A 19,810-nucleotide genomic window follows, 5' to 3' on the forward strand; every position below is an offset into this window, starting at 1 on the left:
CGCCATGATGATACAGAATTCCAAGTGCCTCGGAGACTATACAGCACTCATGAACATTCTCTAGGGGGAGAGAGGTAACTTGCCCAAGGTCTAACGGCTAGTTTTTTTTTGTGTGTGTGTTCAGTGTCTGACTTCAGGGCCGGTGCTCTATTCACTGAGCCACCTAGTCTCCCAATTTTTTTTTTGATTGGCCGAGATTTAGTCACTTTGGCCATGCCGAGGGAACCCACTTTCCACAAAGTGGCTTAGGAACGATTGTATTCCCAAGGTGTTGGGAGCAAATGCTTGCAGTTTTGCCCTTTTTGCATCTTCAAAGTAAATACCACTCTATAAAAGCTAACTGATGTGATTAAATGGAACTGGGTTGCTTCTTACTGGCACTTAACAATGGGAGGAACAGTTAGTGGGGGCTCAAGCTGATAACATTAGAAATCAGACATCACACTATAGGTCTCTCATGTACAGTTATTTGCATGTCGTCGCCTCTAGTAGAAGGTGAGCTCAAAAGCAGGGACCATCTTTTTTCATCCCCAGCACTTAACAAAGTGTCTTGCACATTATTATTTATTTGCTTAATAAATTCGGGCAGCTGTGATGCAGTGCACAGAGTGCTGGGCCTAAAGTCAGACTCATGTTCGTGAGTTCAAATCTGGCCTCAGACACTTAATAGCTGTATGACCTTGGACAAGTCACTTCACGTTTCCTCTTTAAAATTACCTGGAGGAAATGGCAAACCACTCCAGTATCTTTGCCAAGAAAACCCCAAATGGGGTCACAGAATTGGACACGACCAAACATAAATTTATGATAGCTGTCATCAATACCCTCTCTAAAATGTGGGCCCCATAACTGAACACAGTGCTTCAAGTGTGGTCTAACCAGTCCAAAATATTGCAGAACTACCTCCCAGGTCCTATGCCTCTCAATGTGGTTCAAGGACATTTTCGGTTTCTTTAATACACTATTGTATGGACAGTTCAAAAAACACTCCCCATCTTCTTTTACAAAGATTTTTAATTTTCTTTTACGTTGTCAAAATTGCCATGCCCCCACCCTTCTCTCAAAAAGTCATTCCATATAATAAAAGGATTTTTAAAAGAAAAAAGAGGAAGAAAAAGCCATAAGCAAAACTAACCAACATATTGAATACATCTGAAATGATATGCAATCTTCCACATCCATTGACGCCCCACCTCAGAAAACCGGGGTGGGGTGAATCGTGGGAGCCATCTTCTCACATCTCCTTTGGGGCTGTGTCTTTTTTTGTTTGTAAATAAAAAAACCCCACTTATAGTTCATGATTTTATGGTGGTTCTTTTCATATGTCATTACAGTCACTGGGTATTATTGTTCCCTCAGCCCTGCTTGCTACACTTTGCCTGTTGGTCTTTCTAGGCTTGTCATTTCTCATAGCACCATAATATCCCATTACATTGACGTACCATGGTTTAGCCATTCCCCAGTGGGTGAACATCTTTATTTCATTTGGTGTGCCCACAAAAGTGCTACTACATGTATTTTAAGGGTATTAGTATCTTCTATCTTCTTCAAACAAATTGCTGTGTGACCAGCCCATCCTCTCCACTCTGAGGCTTTGGCTCCAGTTCCCCCCCTCCCCTGCACTTGTCCCTAGACAGTCCTGCTCCAAGGCTGCCCAGTTCTGGCCATGTTCACGGTCCCTACTTGAGCATGAAAACCTTGGGAATTGCAAGCTATTTGCAGCGTGGCTCTAGTTTGCCTATCTGAATGTATCCCACAGTACTCCTCTTCCCACGCTGAAGACCTGCTACCTCCCATTTCTGCCTCTAACTAGGTTGTGTACTCCCTTCCCTTGAAGAGCCTCTTACAACACCAAGTCTTCAAAGCCTGGCTCAAACAGCATGTAAGAGGTGCCTTTCCTTGTCCTCTTGGAGCTACTTACTGCCTACCCCAACCTCCATTATTCTTATTTATTCAAAGTTTTAAAATGAAATGCTTGTGGAGGATGCTTCCCTCCTGTTGCTGAGTACGTGGACAATCCCTTTGCAAGTCCTCTGCCAGCTTCCCTTCAGTCTTCCACCCTCTCCATCACAATCTCTGCATGGAAAAGAAGGCCCTGAGAACTCTACCACTGGGTGGGGGGCGGGGAATGACCATTTTAAAGTAGTAAATAATTTCTACACCATTAGAAGTGAGTGGAACTCTAGTAGGGAAGCAAGTGGAGGTGCTGAAACACTGGCCACAGCATCAGGCTGGGCTGACGGACTGACTGGACAGAAGGATGACTGCCTTTGGTCTCTGTTTCATGGGCTGGCTCTCCAGTCATACTCCCCGGCCCCCATCCTTTCTACTTCCGGGAACGGTCTTTTCTGAGAGGACACATTAATCAGTCGCCCTATGTCTCCCCTCACCAGCCCGGCCTTCTCCGACTCCTGGGTCACCAGGCCCCTCTATGTAGGTCATCTCTCTTCTTCCATCAGAATGTAAGCCCCTTGAAAGCAGGGGGTGGCTTACTTCTTCCATTACTGTCCTCAGCACCTAACACTTACCTGGGGACATTCATTCAGCAGATGCCTGAGGAAGTAGAGGGAAGAGCAACTTCAGAAATGGTTTTTTGGTTTGTTTTCCTTTAAGAGGAAAGGGGAAAAGGAAGACTGAGGGGTGGCCAGAGAGGCAGAAGGCTTAGGTGAGAGCACTCTGGTCCCTGCCTCACGGCCTAGCCGCTTTAGCTGACTGGGAGGGAAGGAGGTGGTGGGGGCTGGGTCAGAGATGTTTTCAACTCCATGGGAGCCCGCCACTGGAGGGCTCAGAGGATCAGTGACAGCACAATGCTCACCATGTCCCACTGTCCTCAGTGGAGATGTTCTGCACATGTAGACTCCTTGGTGACAGGATGGGATAGTGGGCTTCTCCCTATGTATAGGTGGAAGGAACGGGAGGAGAGCCTGCCAAAACCCTCCATCCAATCTCTTGGTGGAGGGCTGGGTTGGTATATGCCTTGACAGAATAGGGAGTTCCTGCTACTGGCAATAACCTTGGGAACTTTCTGGGGGCACCTCCTGCCTCCCAGCCTGCCAAACAGTCTGTAACCCAGCCCTGACCCTTCTGTTTTCCGAAGAGTTCTCCCTGGGCAGTTGAGAGTAAAGGCTGCAACTTTTTGGCAAGAAAAAGAAAGCAGGCAAGGCATGGGGCCCACTTCAAGGCAAGGGTTCAGCCTGAGGTTTCCAGGAAGGGGAGAAGGCTGTGACAGAAGAGGCAAAGCAGCTTGCTTCTTGGCAGGCTCCAGGCCCCTCCTGAGGGGTCTGGCAAGGCCTCTGAACCTAGTAAAGACTCCAATCCTCCCACCCCCAAAGAACAACACATTTCCTCCCCCCCCCCCCACTGCTATCCCCCCAACTAAATCTTACTTTATGAGCACTAGGACCTTGGGGAAGTCCTTTCACTTCCTAGGCCCCAGATGCCATCTGGCAAATGGCAAAGGGAGAGAGTCCTCCAAAGCCCACTGGGACTAGCCTTCAGAGTTCTAAGATTCTCTGCCTGCTCCTTCAGTAGGCACATGGATTCACACTCTTTCTAATGCTTTCTCTCTCAGCTGTGGTTGGGCTCTGTTACATGGCTCAGAGAAACGGATTTCTAACTGGGGGCTTGTCCCTCAAGCCTCAGGGACAGGCTCCTCCTTAGCACCAAAACAGACAAACCCACTGAATTCCCATCCGATGGACAGTTACGAATAGGGTCATGTGGGTCCCGAAGGCAGTCTAATGAACAAAGACAACAGCTGATGCCGGTGTATGTCACATGGGACACCCTGGTGGTCAGCCCCGTGGTCACCCTTTAGCTCCCAACCCCAGACCAAGCTAGGGGATGGGAGGGGGATGTGCTGAGACCTTGGCTTGTGACTGGCCCAGCACCCCCGGATGGCAAGCACACATTAGCGAATGTGGGCCATCTCCTCCAGAAAGGGAGTCTTCATACAGCCTGTGCAGAGCTGGTCCATCCAGAGTGGGGCCTCATGCTGCAGAGGGGTACGTCGGGGAAAGAAGGTGTACCGAAGGTCATAATTGAGCAGGCAGCTGATGGAGGCCATGTAGAGATCTGAGAAGCGGCAGAGCCGACGAGAGAAGTATGTGGGGTTGTGACAGGTTCGAAAGATGCTGCCAAACTGAGGGTTGAACAAATTCTTGGTGACAGCCCTGGGAGAAAATGGAGAGTGTGAGAACTTCAGCTCATGGTGGGGATGGAGGGGGGCGAGGCCTCACAGACAAAGCCTAGGAGCAACGTCTATCTTTGACCTGTTACAGACTCTGCTCCTGACAAATGCTAACAGATTGGACTATGGAGATGAATTTCAACATGACTGTGACATTTGAACTCTTGACATCCCCCTAGAATGGTAGTATTTGAGGGCTGAAGCTGTTTTGTTTATGTTTTTTTTTCGGTCTGGCACCTTGTCTACCCAGTGTCTGGTACACACTTCTTCAACTGAAGGACAGGGAAACAAGGTGTCAGGAAGAGGGGGTGGGAGAAGGGCAGGTGTCAGGACAGGCCTTATATGACTGGCATCATGGGGCCAGGGGTCTTAGGAGGTTATTCACTCATGGAGCTGAAGCCACCTCCCACCTTAGGGAAGTCTAGCCCAAGTCCCATCCTCCCCTAGAGCCAGCTACACTGCCCTTGGAGTCTCAACACACCTCATCTCCTGCCTCTCCTTCATCCAGTCTTGGAGAACCTGCTGGGACTCAGCATCTTGAAACATCTGGGCAGCAACCAAAAAGAAAACATTCTGGTTGAAGTGCTACCACATCACAGAATCCTAACCCTGACCCTGTCAACCCTGTGGACAAGCTAGAGGGCCAAAAAGGCTGGGCTAGACATGAAGGGAGATGGGAGACCCAGCAGCCCAATGGCCCAAAGGCTGTTATTGCTGGAGCTGCCACACTAAGCCTTGTCTCTTGGTCAAAGAAACCAGCCAGAGGGAAAGCACTTACCTGCATACGTTCCAGTAGGCCAGTGAGGGCCTGTAGCCATGTCAATGACTGCGAATACTGCTCTGTGTTGACGATCTTGGTCTCAGTCTCCAGCTCTGGAACGATGGCTCCAGTACGCCAGCCATGACGAAGCATTAGATCCTTGGATAAGGTAGCAAGGAGGCAGGGAAAAGAACAGGGTGGTGAAGGGGACAGCCACAGCCTATCCCCCAGGCGCCCCTTCATGTTCAATGAATCTGCCTAGTGATTCTCCCATAGGCCCTGAGAGGGGATCCACCATTGCTGTCCATGCAGCTCCTACTGTGAAGCCCCCCTCTCCCTCTTCCAGCTCCCTAAAAAGACTCACTGCGAGATCACTGTAGAGATGGTCGCCAAAGTAGAAGACTTTGGATCCTCGCCAACCAGTCAGCCGCAGGAAATCAAACAGGTTCCCCTAGGGATGGAGCAGGAGACCCAGGTTTATGGGGACTTAAAAGTTGGAGGGGGAAGCAATTATAGAAGAATATAGATATTTCACTGGGCAACACTATTCCTCTCTGAAATGCACTGATATTTAACCTTGCTGTTCTGCCAGCATAAGCCCAGTGTACCTGCTGCTCTGTCCCCAAATCAGGGCCAGGAGGACCAGTCAGGGCTTTAATTATGGCTAACTCAGATGGAGGAAAAGGAAAATATTTCCTCCTCTTGGTCTGGGGACCTTGTCCCACACTGAGACCTCAGATCTAGAAATGCAACCACTAGAAGGCTGCCTCTATCTCAAACTGAGGAGCCTAAAGCCCCATGTTCCAAAGCGCTCTTCCTGAGAACGCGGCTTCTGTTGGGGTACCTTTGAGTATGAAGGGCAAAGGTCGGGTGGAGCTTGAAGGGGTTATGGTTTGAAGAAGTGGGGAGGTGGGGGTCCTCCCCCTTCAAGCTAAAACAGGCAACTGAGTCCTACAACTCTTTGGGACCTTTCTGATATTCCCAGGCTGCATTGGCACTGACAGTCTCTGCATCTGCCACACTGAGGAGCCCTGATGTTAAAAAAGGCTGTCAGAGGTAACAGAAAAGGTCTAAAGTTTGAAGTCCTCCTCCTGTTGAAACTGGGGATCCATGTCCTTGCACACTGGAGCTGGTTTCCATTCTTTGTTTCCCTCCAAGTAGGGCCTGAAGCCACACTCCCCAAAATACCAGCACGGTAGCCTCACACTCCCTTGAAGAAATGAGGTTCAGTGCCTGTCGTCCCAAGTTAAGAGCTGGCCAGGAAGGAACCTGACCCCCTGACTCCAGCTGGAAGGGATGCTGTGGTACTTGAGAAATAGAGGTGGAGGATATGGTCGTGGAAAGAAGCAGGGGGGCCAATCCAGGCCCTTGGACAATGGGCAGAGGCCTCACCTGCTTGTATACCTGGCCCTTCTCTAGCTTGACGATCTTATCCCACTGAAGGTCTCCATTCTCATCCAATCGTCGGAAAGGTCTGCCAGAAAGAAAGAACAGCTGCTCAGGCATCTGGTGTCTCTCTCCTCCAGGGATGGTGGAATTCTCCCACATTAGATGTCTGATATTTGGCAGGAGAAGGCTATATATGGCTCCAGAGCTCAGGTTGCTGGGTCAGGGGCCTCATATTCCCCTCTCAAAGGGAATGCACACTCCTTTCAGAAATTCGTGTAGAAGGGAGGCTTCTGGGGGGGGGGGATTTGGTCCTCTGGCTTCAGTTCTGCCAGACACTGTTGCATTCATTCATCTGCTCCTATCTTGTCTACCTCCCTAGAAAACCATGGCCCATGCAGCATTTATAGAGTTTATGAACATGGTCAGTATAACTTGGCCTGTAAGACTAAGGAAGAGTATTCCCCCCCCTCCCCCACAAAAAAATTAAAGGCCCTTCAACAGAAATGGAATATTAGGGGCAGCTGGGTGGTGCAGTGAATAGAGCATCGGGCTTGAAGTAAGGGGAACCAAGTTCAAATCCAGTCTCAGACACTTGACACTTACTAAATGTATGACCTTGGGCAAGTCACTTAACCCCAATTGCCCTGCCTTCCCCCCTCTAAAAAAAAAAGAAATGGAATGTTTTTATGAAGGAAATTTTAAGAGGTCATGTTGGCCAGAATGTTCGTGAATGTCAGTGAGCTGTGAAGCTAGTGCCTGTCTCAGTACACCCCTCCTTCATTTGGCACCTTTACTTTGGGGCAGGAATTCTCCAAGTCCTGTCTTCAGGCTACAAAAACTGGGGGGAAGGGGGATGTCAAATGCTATTGGGACAATATGGGTGAGACAGAGAAAAGCAGCAGGCAGCAAGCCTGAGGCTACGAAGGAAATTCCGGAGTCTGGGAATCTGCCCAGTGTTTCCCCTCCCCTAGAAAGCAGCTCTGAATTGCTGTTGTGGCTGATGGCAGGAGGCTACCTTTCCTCCTTTTCCCCAACACTTAAAAGCAGAGAAGGGACTTCCTTTATTCTAGGAATAAGCAGGAACAGAGGAAGCCAGGGAAGCCTTGCTTATTCAGGCTTATGATGCTTTTTTCTTTTTTTTCTTTCTGGGCCTTAGCCCAGAGAATACAGTAGTGGGAGGTTTGGTAGGGTCACATCTGAAGTTAGTCAAATCAGTGGGAGGAAGGGCCAAAAGTTCAAATGAAGGGCCCCTGGGGTTCAGATCAAAGAGATGAGCAGTCCCTCCACTATAGTCAGTGCTCTAGCCAAAGGATTCACTCAGCCCAGCCAGGAGCAGTTGAGACTGTCCCTAACCATCCCTGAGGGATTCCCCAGGGCCACCAAGTACCAACTCTGGCTGCCCAGTATTCTCAGAGTATCTGCCTCTGAGTAGATCCTGGTCTCTGCTTTATTTCTCAATGGTTGAATCTCCCCTATTGTTTACCATTGTGCTTTCTTGAAGAGAAAGTGGACTTGGAACATTCAAGCTAAGGCTAAGTCTTCTGGAAAACAAAATGAAGGCCCAAAAGCTTCTAAACAGACTCCATCCCTTTAAGGACACCTTCAGCCAACTGGGTTTCCCAGAAAAATAAGAATTCCAAGCTGAAGGCTTAATTTCAAAAGCCAGAGTAGGTCTGGCCCAACTTTACACAATATGGCTCTCACCCCACTCTGTGGCCCTGGTTTTTCAAAGTGAACTCCTGGCATAAGGAAGAATGTGGAACTGTTAGAAGCTTCTCTGGGGGGCCCATGGGACTGGGGCTGAGCCAGGACTGGGTTCACCATTCTGAGCTGGACCAGTCCAGACCAACCTCCAATATTCAGGGAATAAAACAGCAACTCAAGATATAATTTCACTTTTGTAGTCAAAATTAATGAATAAAAGCAAAACCATTTATTATAAGCACTTATTATGTGGCCAGATGATGTGCTAAGTGCTTAGGATGCCAACAGGGCCAAGCAAGGGAGGCAGGCCCTGTGATATTCCCTTCTAACAAGAGATACATGTATAGTGAGTGGCATGGTTTGGACATGGTCTGGGACATGTTAGCCTGGCTCCAGGCAAGAGGAGACAAAAACTGATTCTCTGACAAAATGAAAGAGAAGAATCTTGGAAGTCCAATCTGGTGAGTAGCATTGTGTAGCAGAAAGAATAATGAACTGTGAGGCAAGATATCTGGTTCAAGTCTCAGTTTTCACATTTACTAGCAAGGGCCTTGGGTCTCACTGCCCTCCTCCATAAAACTGGTTGACCAAACAGGGTGATTGTGAGAAAAGTGGTTTAGGAAACCAGAGGGGTTATCTAAATGTGAATTATGGCCAAAGAAGGAAAGGCTCCAGAGAAGGCTGGTTCGGCCCACCAGGCTGGGGACAGGATTTTGTGCTGCCTTCCCTCCCTCCCACATCCCACAGGATCAAATGAGGCCATCCTTTCCAGACCCACACACTTACTTGATGCCATCATTAAAGAAATGTGGCTTATCCGCCTGCACAATGACTATATCGAAGAAATCCCTCCATTCCTTGCCCACCATGTACTTCATGCCTTTGTCACTGAAGAGACAGAGGAGACGATACCGGGTTGTGGCCTCTATGCAGGAACAGAGACACCTTGGACACCCAGAGGACATTGCATGTATCCCTCACCTCCCCAACACCCACTGGTCCAGGGCTTGCTCCAGCCTCTTGACTCACTGCAACATGTGCCCAGATACGGGGGCAGGGAAGCGGGAGAAGAGGAAGAGCTTTCTCTGGGTGCCCTCCCCATTCCTCTGGTGACACTCACACAAAGCTGAAGGGGCTGTTGGTGATGAGAAACAGCTTCTTGCCATTGTCCACCAGGCGGCGCAGGACAGCATAGGTCTCTTCACCCCGAAGGATGTACTTTTCTACAAACACAAGTACAGGGAGGTCAGAAGGGCCCAGGCAGGGGACTCTGTACTGCCAGTCAGGCATAATCTGGAGCCCTGATTCTAATCAAACCCCAAGCTGGGAAGCCCTAGATACTGGGGCAAGGCCTCACATCAAATCTGCAAAGCCCCAGAGCCTTTCTTGGAAAGACAAAACTATTGGAAGACAAAAACTTGGAAGACAAAACTATTCCCTCACCAAGATCTCACGCAAGCTCTCTGCCCTTAGATTAGCGCAGACTTTCTGGAGCAGGGGAGGATTGCTTAAGACCTCCAGACCTCTAAGACCAGGACTGAAGAAAGCAATTAGAAAGAGAAACAGTTCTTAATAATTTCCACCACAGGAAAGAAGAGAGAGAATATCTATGTGCATACACATGTGAGAGTCAGCTCAAAACCAATGGGATCGGCATTTTTAGGCAAGCTCTAGTGTGAACCACACAACCAAGGAAATGTGGTCTAATTCTCTCTCTTGCTATTTACACACATACACACACACACCCACTTCTCTCTTGTTCACTATATACACATACACACCTCTCTTCACACACTCACATACTTCTCTCTTCACACACACCCCTCTCTTGCTCTTTCTATACACACACACACACACCTCTCTTGCTCTCTCTCCACACACACACTTCTGTCTTGCTCTACACACACACACACATACACACACACAAGCACTCATAAACACACATACACACAGGCATGTACTCCCTCACTCTTATTTTCAATTTCAGGAGTTCCTACATAGAGCTTGCCCATGGTCTGGGGCCTCTACAAACTCACCCAAATCCTGGAGGATCCATTTGTACATGAGACCTTTGATGTGGACATCCCTGATGGCATCCTAAGGCAACAAAAGGAGGAAACATGCAGCTTTAGAAAAGTTGAGGAGCAGCCCCACAAGGCCAAGAGATGTCAGAGGGAAGCTTCCATCCAGATTGGAATCCGTTATGCCACAATGAGCCTTGAAGGAAAGTACCTCTCCAGCTACATTTCAGATGGCAAGGTTGATGGCCTGTTCACGGACCACCCCTCCTTATTCCTAACTTGTCAGGTAAAAGGGAGAAGGCAATTCACTTGGAAACAATTCTCCAGAGTGCAAACTGTTCTATGGCAGAAACTCGAGCTCAAGATGGGCTTTGGGAGCTCCATTGGCTGCTTCCCCTAAAGGACTCCCAAAGAGAAGGATCTGTCGGAGGACTGGACAACAAACTCAGAATCAGAGACAGACCTGGGACTTTGCCCAACCTTTTAGGAGCTGTAACAGAGAGGTTGTCAGTTTATACCCTCAGGGGAGACAGGTGCCAGAAATCATCTGGGGAAAAAGGAACAGCACACCCCACATTTCAGGGGGTCAAAAGGCAACCTTCAAGGTTTCCAATTACATATTTCCAGAAAGCACTGGGACAGGCAAAAGAGGCTCCCAAAAAAGTGAAGGAAAGCAATTATTTGAGAAAAACAAAAGGCTCTCACCCCTCTAGTAACCAGAACAGATGAAAAGAACATACCCAAAGCACAAGAACAACTGATCTGGGGTCACCAGGGGCTCAGAGAAGGGAGTGGGAGGGTTAGAAAAGAGAATGAAGGAGTTTAACAAATAACACTTCAGGGATTAAATTCCTTGGGCCCTTGTGTGATTTCCAACTAGGGACTGTGAATGGGGCATTGAGGATTCCTGGGACATCCTGCACCAGTTTTCAAATTATACTCCAGAAAATGACTGAAGAAGCCCCAAAGAGCTTTGGTCTGAATGGCCCCCATCTATGGATATTTACCACATTTGTATCAGAATGAGAAGAGTTTTGATTTTGAGCACCTCTTGGCGGTCCCTAGACCACACCTGGAGAACCTTCAGGTCTCAAGTGGCAAGACAGAAAGTCAGAGGCCTCACATTATGCTACTGCCCAAATGTCTCTAACTTCCGTGCATCTCAGTTTCCTTGTCTGGAAAAGGAGGGCTTTAAACCAGATGACCTCTAAGGTCCCTTCCAGCCTGGAATACAGATGATCTGATGAGCCAACATGGCTCTGGCTTGTGCTTGTTCATAATGTTCTTGGGACCCAACGTTTGGGGCTTTTGACTCAGCCTGGACTCACCGTAGAAAATCCCCTGCTTCTTGGAGCAGGGCCAGAAGCCATCACACCTTGGGGCCCACATTTAGCACAGAGTTAGACAGGCTGCTCTGCAGCCTGGAAGAGAAGGCAGGAGCAGCAGGGAGCGAGTACCAAGCCTGGCCACAAGAGCACAAGGGAGGGAGAAGACAGCATCCTACCCACTCCCTGCCCCAGCTCTTTCTCAGGCAGAAAACAGCAGTCTTTAACAGAGAGTTGATGTAGCCTCAAAAAGTAATCAGTGTACATGAGGCCAACACACATAGACCCAGAATTGCAGAGAGTGTCAAATATGTTCCTGGCAGTAAGAAATACCAGTGGAAAAGTACTGGACACAAGGACAAGGAATGGGTATGGGTGTGGAGAGAGGGGTGAGGGAGAGAAGGGGGGAGAGGAGAGGAAAGAGGGGGGAGAGGGAGAGAGGGGGAGGGAGAGAAGAGGAAGAAGAAGAAAAAGAAGAAGAAGAAGAAGAAGAAAGGGGAGAGGAGACAGACACATGGAGGGAGAAGGGGGAGAGAGAGAGGAAAAGAAGGGAAGAGGAGAAAGGGGAGAGAGAAAAGAGAGAAGGGAGAAGTGGGGGAGAGAAGAGTAAGGAGAGGGGGAAGGGGAGAGGGGGGAGAGGGGAGAGAAGGAAAGAGAGAGAGAAGGGGGAGAGAGGAGAGGAAGGGGAGACAGAAAGAGAGAGAGGGAGAAGGGAGGAGAGAGAAAAGAGAGATGGGGGAGATGGAAAAGAGAGAAGAGCAAAAGTGAGAGTGACAAAGAAAGAGGAAGAAAAGAAATTGAAGAGACTAAAGGCCATACATTTTAGCTACTTGTCCTTCCGATGTCCCAACCTACCCCTCTAGGAAGGAACTTCAGGTCATCTAGTCCAGCCTGACTTCATATCTGAACAAGAATGTCTCAATGCAGTGAGAACCTCTGCTTGGAAACCTCTGACGAAGGGAAAATTCCCTTTCTTCTGATGTTCCTGGCCCCTTGGCCCCTTCCCCCACTTGCTGTTCCTAGTTTAGCCCTCCTTCTTGCCACCAAAAGTCTTCTCAGTCCTAACTCAGAACTTTGATGAAACTCTCGGATGCCTCCAGCCCTCTTACCATTCATTCTAGTTACCTTCCTCCAAACTTTCCTAAAATGGGAGACCAGGCCCAACCCCCAGCCTCTGGACTTGCTCTGACCAGCAAAGTGTGAAGCCCGACAAGCCTGTCAGGCCTCTTTACTGCTCTGCTGCACAGTAGTGGGTGCCTGGATGAGGAGGGAAGGCACTATGGAGGTCTTGGGGTTTTTGTATCCTTAGCATGTAGCACATACATCGGTGGGAGTGGTGGCTTCTGGGAAGGTCACTTTGTGGGAGGCAGAAACGAGGAGCAAGAACCCAAACCTTCACAGTGGGGGTTCCAGTGCCCCTCCTCCTCTCCTAGGGCCCCTGCAGAGACACCCAGTTTCACATGTTGCCGGGATCTCCCTTCTCTCGTCAGCTCCCTCAGAGTTCTGGGCCCATCTTTCTGGGATCCCTTCAGACACTCCATGAGCTCCCCTCATCAGGTGAATAGCTCTAGGGCCAGGGTGTCTCAGTCCACTGGGATGTCTTTATTTAAAAAATGTTAGGCACCATGTACACACCATCTGCCTTTTGAAAATTCCTGCTCATCCTGTGGATGCCACAGTGATCAGGCTCCTGGAAGCTGAATGCCCCTTCATAGAGACAGATCATTCTGTGTTTGAATAGTCTCCCCAATGTTAACTTCCAATGACAACTTTGTGGGAAGGTTACAAGCCTGCCAATAACCCAAGTATACCCAAGTGGTAGCTCCCCATCTCTGCCCAGTTCACTAAAACACCTAAGCCCAGTAGTGTGGGCAAGAAAACCAAATGGAAAGGTTGACTTTATTCCTGGGAAGTCACCAAGGGCTCGCCTCACTGGGAGAGGAGCTGTGGTGTTTTCAGAAGGGTGCAGGGGTGGAGGTGGGGAACTCTAGAAAAGGCCTCTCTTCTCTAGTCCATCTCTTAACCTCCACACTGATATCATTAGTCAGTAATACTTCTATGGTCTCCAAAGGTTCAGAGCTTCCTTGGCAGCTGGTTCTAAAAGATAAGGTAAAACAGCCTCTGCTCAGGGGTCCTTGCTCTTCTCTAATAGAACAGCTTGTTCTTTCCCAAGTTCAAGTTAGGAAAGATACAGAAAAATGCAAACTCATTTAGCCCCCAGCTACCACTCCAGGGGAAGAGATTTTGTCTCTAAGAAAGTAGTCTGTGTTTTACAATGTTGAATGTTGTTCTGTACAATGGCCTTGCCTTCCCTAAGAAAGGACATAGGGGAGGACCTTCCATTCTCAGTCACACAGGCACAAATTAGGGAGACTGACCCCCCCAAATACCACCCCGCTCATCCTTTTCATGGGTCATACCACAAAATAGGGTCTGGGGTTCTACCCAAGATACCAAGAACTTCTCTGATAGCCTCTCTCCTTCTGGAAACTATTTCTCAGAAAGGGTAACCTTCTTCTTCTAAGAAAGGCTATGTGGAAGAGGGAATAGCACTCCACCAATTCCATGAGGCCTGGGTCCTTTCCCTCTGAGAATTCTTTGAGGTACTGGAGCCCTGTGGCAACATTCCCATGCACCCCCTCCATCTCCTCAGCTGTACTTCGAGCATTTTAGTCTGGGTCCTCATCTCTCCTCTCATCTGGATATTTAAAATCTCCTTCGATGCCTCCAGCCTATTTCCTCCTTTATACCCTATATATGCCTTCTCCCAAATGAACACTTCTCTTCAAAAATTTATAAGGGTTTACTACTGCCGAACAAATAAAGTAACAAAAAAGACTCAAGAGATGTAAGCAACCTTAGAAATCTAGTCCTAATGCCAAGGCCAGACTGGACTTGAAACTTGAAAGTTCAGAGAGTATAAAGACCCAAAACTCCTTAGTCTAGAATCCAAGTCCTCTACAAATGGCTCCCGAGGCACTGTTGCAAGGCTCTAGGACCCTGCCAAACTCTCAATTCTTGAAACATACTCTTTGGTTTTCTATGTCCATTCTTTGTTTCACACCACTGCTAATGCCCAGTGTGCATGTCTTCCAAGGCCCAGCCCACCACTCGAATGCCACCTCCTCTAGGAAGCCTCCCTTTACTTCCTTGTCCAAAGTCCTCTCTTCTTCCTCTCTATTAGACAGTTCTTTGCTGTTTCCTGTGGTCTATCTTGAATGGCCATTATCCGAGCCCCTATTCTGTTGTGCCACAATCTAGGAGTACTTCCAGAGCAGGGATTGGGCCTGACTTATCTTTGTACCCAGTGCTTGGCACAGCACCTCCAATACAAGCATTCACTGGTACTTGCAGGAATGTGGGAATCCTTCATTCCTCTCCCCTCACCCCACTCAGTCATCACATTTTGCTCATTCTCCCTTCCTTCCCATTCTCAGTCCAGGATCATCATCACCATCATTCAGGCTAGACTAGCCTAACAACCTTCAAAGTAGGTTCCCTAACTCTCTGCTCAGCATCTTGGGCCCTAGGAGAATCTTTCTAAAACCACTCTGAGCAGGTAACACCTTTGCTGACTCTCCCTTCTCTGGTCCAACCCTGAATAAAGTCTAAACATACTAACTTTTCTCTTATTACTCTCCTATACAAGCCAAATTCTGACTAATCACTGTGTTTGATTCCCTGGTCTCACCACTGCCTAACATACATATGTTACAGTGCCTCTATTTAAGCTGGTCCGTCCATTTGCACTGTCCTAAGTTAAATCAGTAACCTTTCCTTTGAGGTTCTGCTCCTTCCAAAAGCCTTCAGGGAACACTCCATTCCCTGATGATTATATTATCTTTTGAATGTATGGTACACCTACTGCCATAGCACTGGCAATACAACTTAGGCAATAACAAAAAAGAAAACAAAATAAAGGAAGCAATGATATTATCTCTCCAACAGGATGCTATGCCTTCAAAGGGAAGGATGCTGGCTTGTGCCACAGCACACTCCAGAGAAGGTGCTCAATCAGTGTTACAGGAAGGTATTAACTCGATAGCCATGTGTTGCTATTGATGGAAAAGAAACCTCATCCCATTGCTAGCTGGAAAATGACTGAAGACTGAGGATCCAGGGCATCCAACAGGTAGCTCAGAGGGAAGGCATGGAGCCCCAATCTCTACAAGCTCACTCCAGAGAAATTCAGCCTGGAAACCCCCCAGGGAAGAAGACAGGTGAGTAGGAAGAAGCAGTACCGTGACATCCTTATAAAGGTGGATAGGGTCATAGTCAATATCATTGGAAATGAAGAAGTCGTTGGCCACTGCAAGGAGAGTCATCTCAGGAAGGGAAAAGATGTCCATGAATTGCTTCACTGCTGGTCCCTGAGAGAGCCAGGAAAGAAAGAGAAGGTGAGAAGTTTGGAGAAATGGGTGTTAAGGTGCACTGTAGCTTTGGCAAAGTGGCAGAGTGATGGCTTAGGGTTCCTCACCAATGACAAGAAACATAAGGCAGGTAGCTTCACTGACAATTGCTCATTCACCTCCCTGACCCTCAAGGCTTCTGTTCTGACAACAGCTCCAGAAAGTACCAAAAGTTCCAACCTATCCAATATTCAAAGTCCCCATTTTTGAGGTTGTTGGTTCAGTCAATGATAGACAGGTACTAGACTCCCCTCACTAGAGGTACCTAACTTCCCCCTTCCCCAAGGATTTCTTTAGCTAACAGAGATGGAAATAAAATTCCTCTCTTTCCATCATACCTGGTCACTGTGGGGAGCCAGCTGGGGTGGCAGACACCCGCTGGTGTCTGCACAGGGGAGAGAGGTCTCCACACCTGTCTGCCTGCCTTTAAGCAGCATGAACATCACCAGCAAGGTATAGGCTGTCTAAAACTCTGAGCTACGTTAACACAGAGGTCCAGGGAGATGAGAATCTAACTGGAATAAGAGCTCCCTTGAAGAATAGGCTTGATTATGAAGCATGAGAACTAGATTTGTGATGCAATGGAGAGTGTTGGCCTTGGAATCAAGAAATCAGGTTTCAAATGCTGACTTTTCTCTCGGGAAAGATGAGCAAGAACTTAACTCCTAGAATAAAGGCTTGTGGGTAAACTCCAGCTTAGACTGTTTAGTTACAAAAGGTCAGAGATCATGAAAGTCAATTTCCTGATACCCCACTACCACCCTTTCCCTTCAGTTATTATTAGACTTAGCCCCAGAGGAAGGAGGCTGAAGTCTCTTTCTACTCACCTTGCCATAGAATCCGCTAACCTGGTGCAGGGGAATGTGATGTGTGCCTTGATACAACTCCGTCACTTCTTCATCTGGAACTGGCTTGAGGCCCCTAGGAAAGATTAAAAAGAGTAAACCATGAGAGAAAAGGTAAGTGGAGAAGCCACAGTGGAGAGGCCATTTGAAAGAATGGATAATTGTGGAGAGAAAAAACATAATGCAGCAATGGGTCCCTTCCAGATGCAGCTCTCCAAGCCTTGGCCTGTCCTTTGTGTCCCAAGGTACGCACGTCTGATAAATAAGGAAATCAAGTCAGACTGGGGAGAAGATTCATATCATCTGGTCAAAAGTCATCACCCATTCCCAGAATTAAGAAACAAAACAAAATAACCATGTTGGCAGTGAAGGGAAATGGATTTCTGTCAGTTTTATCTGATTCTTCTGTCTATAGGACTCTGGGCTCTCCTATATGGAAGGGAAGTGAATATCTAAGAGAGGAAATGAATGAGCACTAGCCTACACTAATACCCCAAAGTCCCTAAGACAATACTTCTGCTCACAAAACAATGACTATATTCTCATGGACTCACTTTTCTATGTATTTAGATTTTTTTTTGCCATTTAGCAAAATTCTGTGGTCACTATTGTGTGTCTACCTCTCCCCCCGCCCCAATTCCTGAAAGTCTCACCTGTATACGGTGCCCAACTGGATGTAATGGAAGGCATCAATCTTCATCAGTAAGCCCTGAATAAGCCCAGTGGGAAGAAACTCAATAAGTACATGGAAAACCCACCAAAATAATTTTCTGAGAGGTCATCCTACCTTACCCAAACACGTTTTTGGGGGAGAAAGAAGTATCAAAAGTTGGCAAGTGATACACTCCAACTCCCACCAAGGTGCTTGACCAAAGCAATCAGAGGGGCCTTACCTTGGGAATGTCATAGTGCAATCCTCGAATGGCAAAGTTTGGTAGGTAGTCATATTTTTGGATCCCTTCTGGATACTAGAAGGGGAAAAAAAGGAAAAATTATCTACAAGAAGAAAGGAGGTGGAGGAGGGATGAGGAGGCACTGTTCCTATATCGCTGTCTCCAGAAAAGGCACAGCAAGCTGAGCTCTATCTAGTCTCAGGTCAGAGACACGGGGCCCTCAGTGGCACGTCAGCCACGACTAAGGAGTTTCAATACTTTCTGCTTTGTAGAGTTATTGTCTATGTTCTAGAAATTGGAGCTGAGGAGGCAGCAGGGAAAACAGCCAGAATGAGAAACGTTCGTCCTTTGAAACTTGTCATAACGAAAAGCACCAAAATCACTCACAATTCAATCATTAAACCCCTTCTTAGGCTTAAGAGGCAGTGAATTTAGAAGGTGACAGTGTTGATGTCAGAAGTACACACACACACACACACACACACACACACCCCTCCCTATTTTGAAGATGAGGAAACTGAAGCTCAGGGAGGTCAAAGTGATTTGCTGTGGGTAAAGCAAACCAAAGTCAAAGCTGGGATTGGCATGCAGGTCTCCTACCTCTACTTCTCCAGTGCCATAAACATGGAAGTACCCCACTTGCCCCTGAGAGCAAGTCCTCAAAGGTTCCCTTTACATACATTTAGGGAGATTTATATAACCTCCTCCCTTCTTTGTCACCCTTCAAAACAAAACCAAACTAGGCAACTGGCCCGATGCAAACTTTGTCATCAGGCTGGAAGGTACCTAAAGAAGCAAGGAAACTCCGAAGAGTCAATGACACATTCTTTATTCAACACGCATTCTTTGCATTTCCCAAGTGGGCAGTGAAGGCCAGGTCACTGAGCAGGTGGGGAAAGTCCTCTCTTACCTTATACTGTTCCACCAAGATATCCCTGGCAGTGTTGTAAATCATGGAATGGAGGGAGTTGGAATATAGAGCCAGAGTGTAGTCATAGTCAAAACCATAGATCTCAATGTCAGCCAGGCACACCTCATTGTTGGCGTAGATGGTGGAAGGGTTCAGAAGATTACACACACCCGGTGGGAGCAGATCTGAAAGGGCAAAATATGGGATAGACAGGAGAATTTAGGAAAAGCTCGTGCCACCAAGAGGGTATACCCAATCCTGAGCCATGGTAGAAAGTGGCAGCCAAGAGTAAGTGACAAATATTCTGGGGTTTCCTTCTAGGGGCCAGCAGAGCAAACTGCTAGGTAATTAATGGATTAGTAAATCATATGCATTTCTAAACACACAGCCCTACGCTCTGCAGGCCTTCACTTCCACCTCTGTAAAATGAGAGAGCTGAACTTTCTAAGGCCTCTTGTAGCTCTAAGAGTTGACATTTCAGAACAGTGCAATATTTCTTAAGTAGATAGAGCCCCACATGCTTTACGTCTTGTTGAAGGGAAAAAAGAGGGGGCGGTTATAACACAATACTAGGCACAAAGTTAAACTTTCAGTGCCAATACCCCTCCAAACATAAGAGGTTGGGGGAAATTGCCCAACATCTTATTTATTAACTACAGCACTGTCACTGGACACCTGGCTTCCCAAGCATTTGTATCACATTCTGAAAGCTCACAGCATTTCTATCACAATATTTTATCATGTGATTCCTAATGTTTAGTCCTGGGAGCTCACCCAATCTTTTCATGTTTTGCTTAAAATTCATGCAATCCTAAAACACAATGCATTGCACTGGTACACATTTCTTCTCGATGGAGACTCATACCGTATCATTCCTATGATGAATAACTTCTACCCATCCTCTTCTTTTAAGCCTCAGAGTAACAGCAGTTTGATACAAACAGCCTTTCAGGAGAGCCAACATTGAAATAGCAGGAACCAGCAATCAAAGAAATAATCATCCTCAACAGAGAGCCCAACCCTGGCTGTCTCTATCACCAAACACCTCTAAGAGTGTTCAAAGTCTAGTCTTCACTTTCTTTATAGTGAAGACAGAAATGTTAACTGTCTGCCAGTCAGTTTTGTGAGTGATTTGCCTAGAGAAAACCACAGTTCCTAAAGATAAAACATGCAAACTGATGTTCCTCCCTAACATATTTTCAGGACCCACAGTTAGCTGCTTAACTCAGAATAGGCAAACGCCCTATTTTTTCCTGGTACAAACTCCTCTCATCAGAAATTTGAGTTACATCCACTTTTGCCACAGAATTCAGAGAGGAACTCCAAGACGGAAGCATGTGTACACTGAGGATTTTTCATAAGGAA

The 19,810-nt window shown here is 47.4% G+C and overlaps 1 protein-coding gene across 3 annotated transcripts in view; it reads right to left on the reverse strand.

Annotated features, from left to right (window-relative positions):
• Window positions 1-996: 996 nt before the first annotated feature.
• Window positions 997-19,810, reverse strand: part of LOC138142690 (5'-nucleotidase domain-containing protein 2-like) — a 28,522-nt gene continuing 9,708 nt past the window's right edge. For all 3 annotated transcript variants that reach the window (XM_069063803.1, XM_069063801.1, XM_069063802.1), the window contains 13 exons: window positions 18,446-18,630; window positions 17,536-17,610; window positions 17,296-17,351; window positions 16,625-16,718; window positions 15,630-15,758; window positions 10,079-10,139; window positions 9,163-9,265; window positions 8,829-8,930; window positions 6,342-6,423; window positions 5,314-5,400; window positions 4,968-5,108; window positions 4,671-4,735; window positions 997-4,172 (listed from right to left, as the gene is read on the reverse strand). In XM_069063803.1, the coding sequence (XP_068919904.1) occupies window positions 3,911-4,172; window positions 4,671-4,735; window positions 4,968-5,108; window positions 5,314-5,400; window positions 6,342-6,423; window positions 8,829-8,930; window positions 9,163-9,265; window positions 10,079-10,139; window positions 15,630-15,758; window positions 16,625-16,718; window positions 17,296-17,351; window positions 17,536-17,610; window positions 18,446-18,490 (1,302 nt within the window). In that variant the 5' untranslated portion in view covers window positions 18,491-18,630 and the 3' untranslated portion in view covers window positions 997-3,910. The remainder of the gene's footprint in view (window positions 4,173-4,670; window positions 4,736-4,967; window positions 5,109-5,313; window positions 5,401-6,341; window positions 6,424-8,828; window positions 8,931-9,162; window positions 9,266-10,078; window positions 10,140-15,629; window positions 15,759-16,624; window positions 16,719-17,295; window positions 17,352-17,535; window positions 17,611-18,445; window positions 18,631-19,810) is intronic.

This window comes from Petaurus breviceps, unplaced genomic scaffold, assembly GCF_028583685.1.
Source record: "Petaurus breviceps papuanus isolate PSGF00001 unplaced genomic scaffold, PetGlider_PUasm1.0 90601, whole genome shotgun sequence".
In the NCBI taxonomy this organism is placed as follows: domain Eukaryota; kingdom Metazoa; phylum Chordata; class Mammalia; order Diprotodontia; family Petauridae; genus Petaurus; species Petaurus breviceps.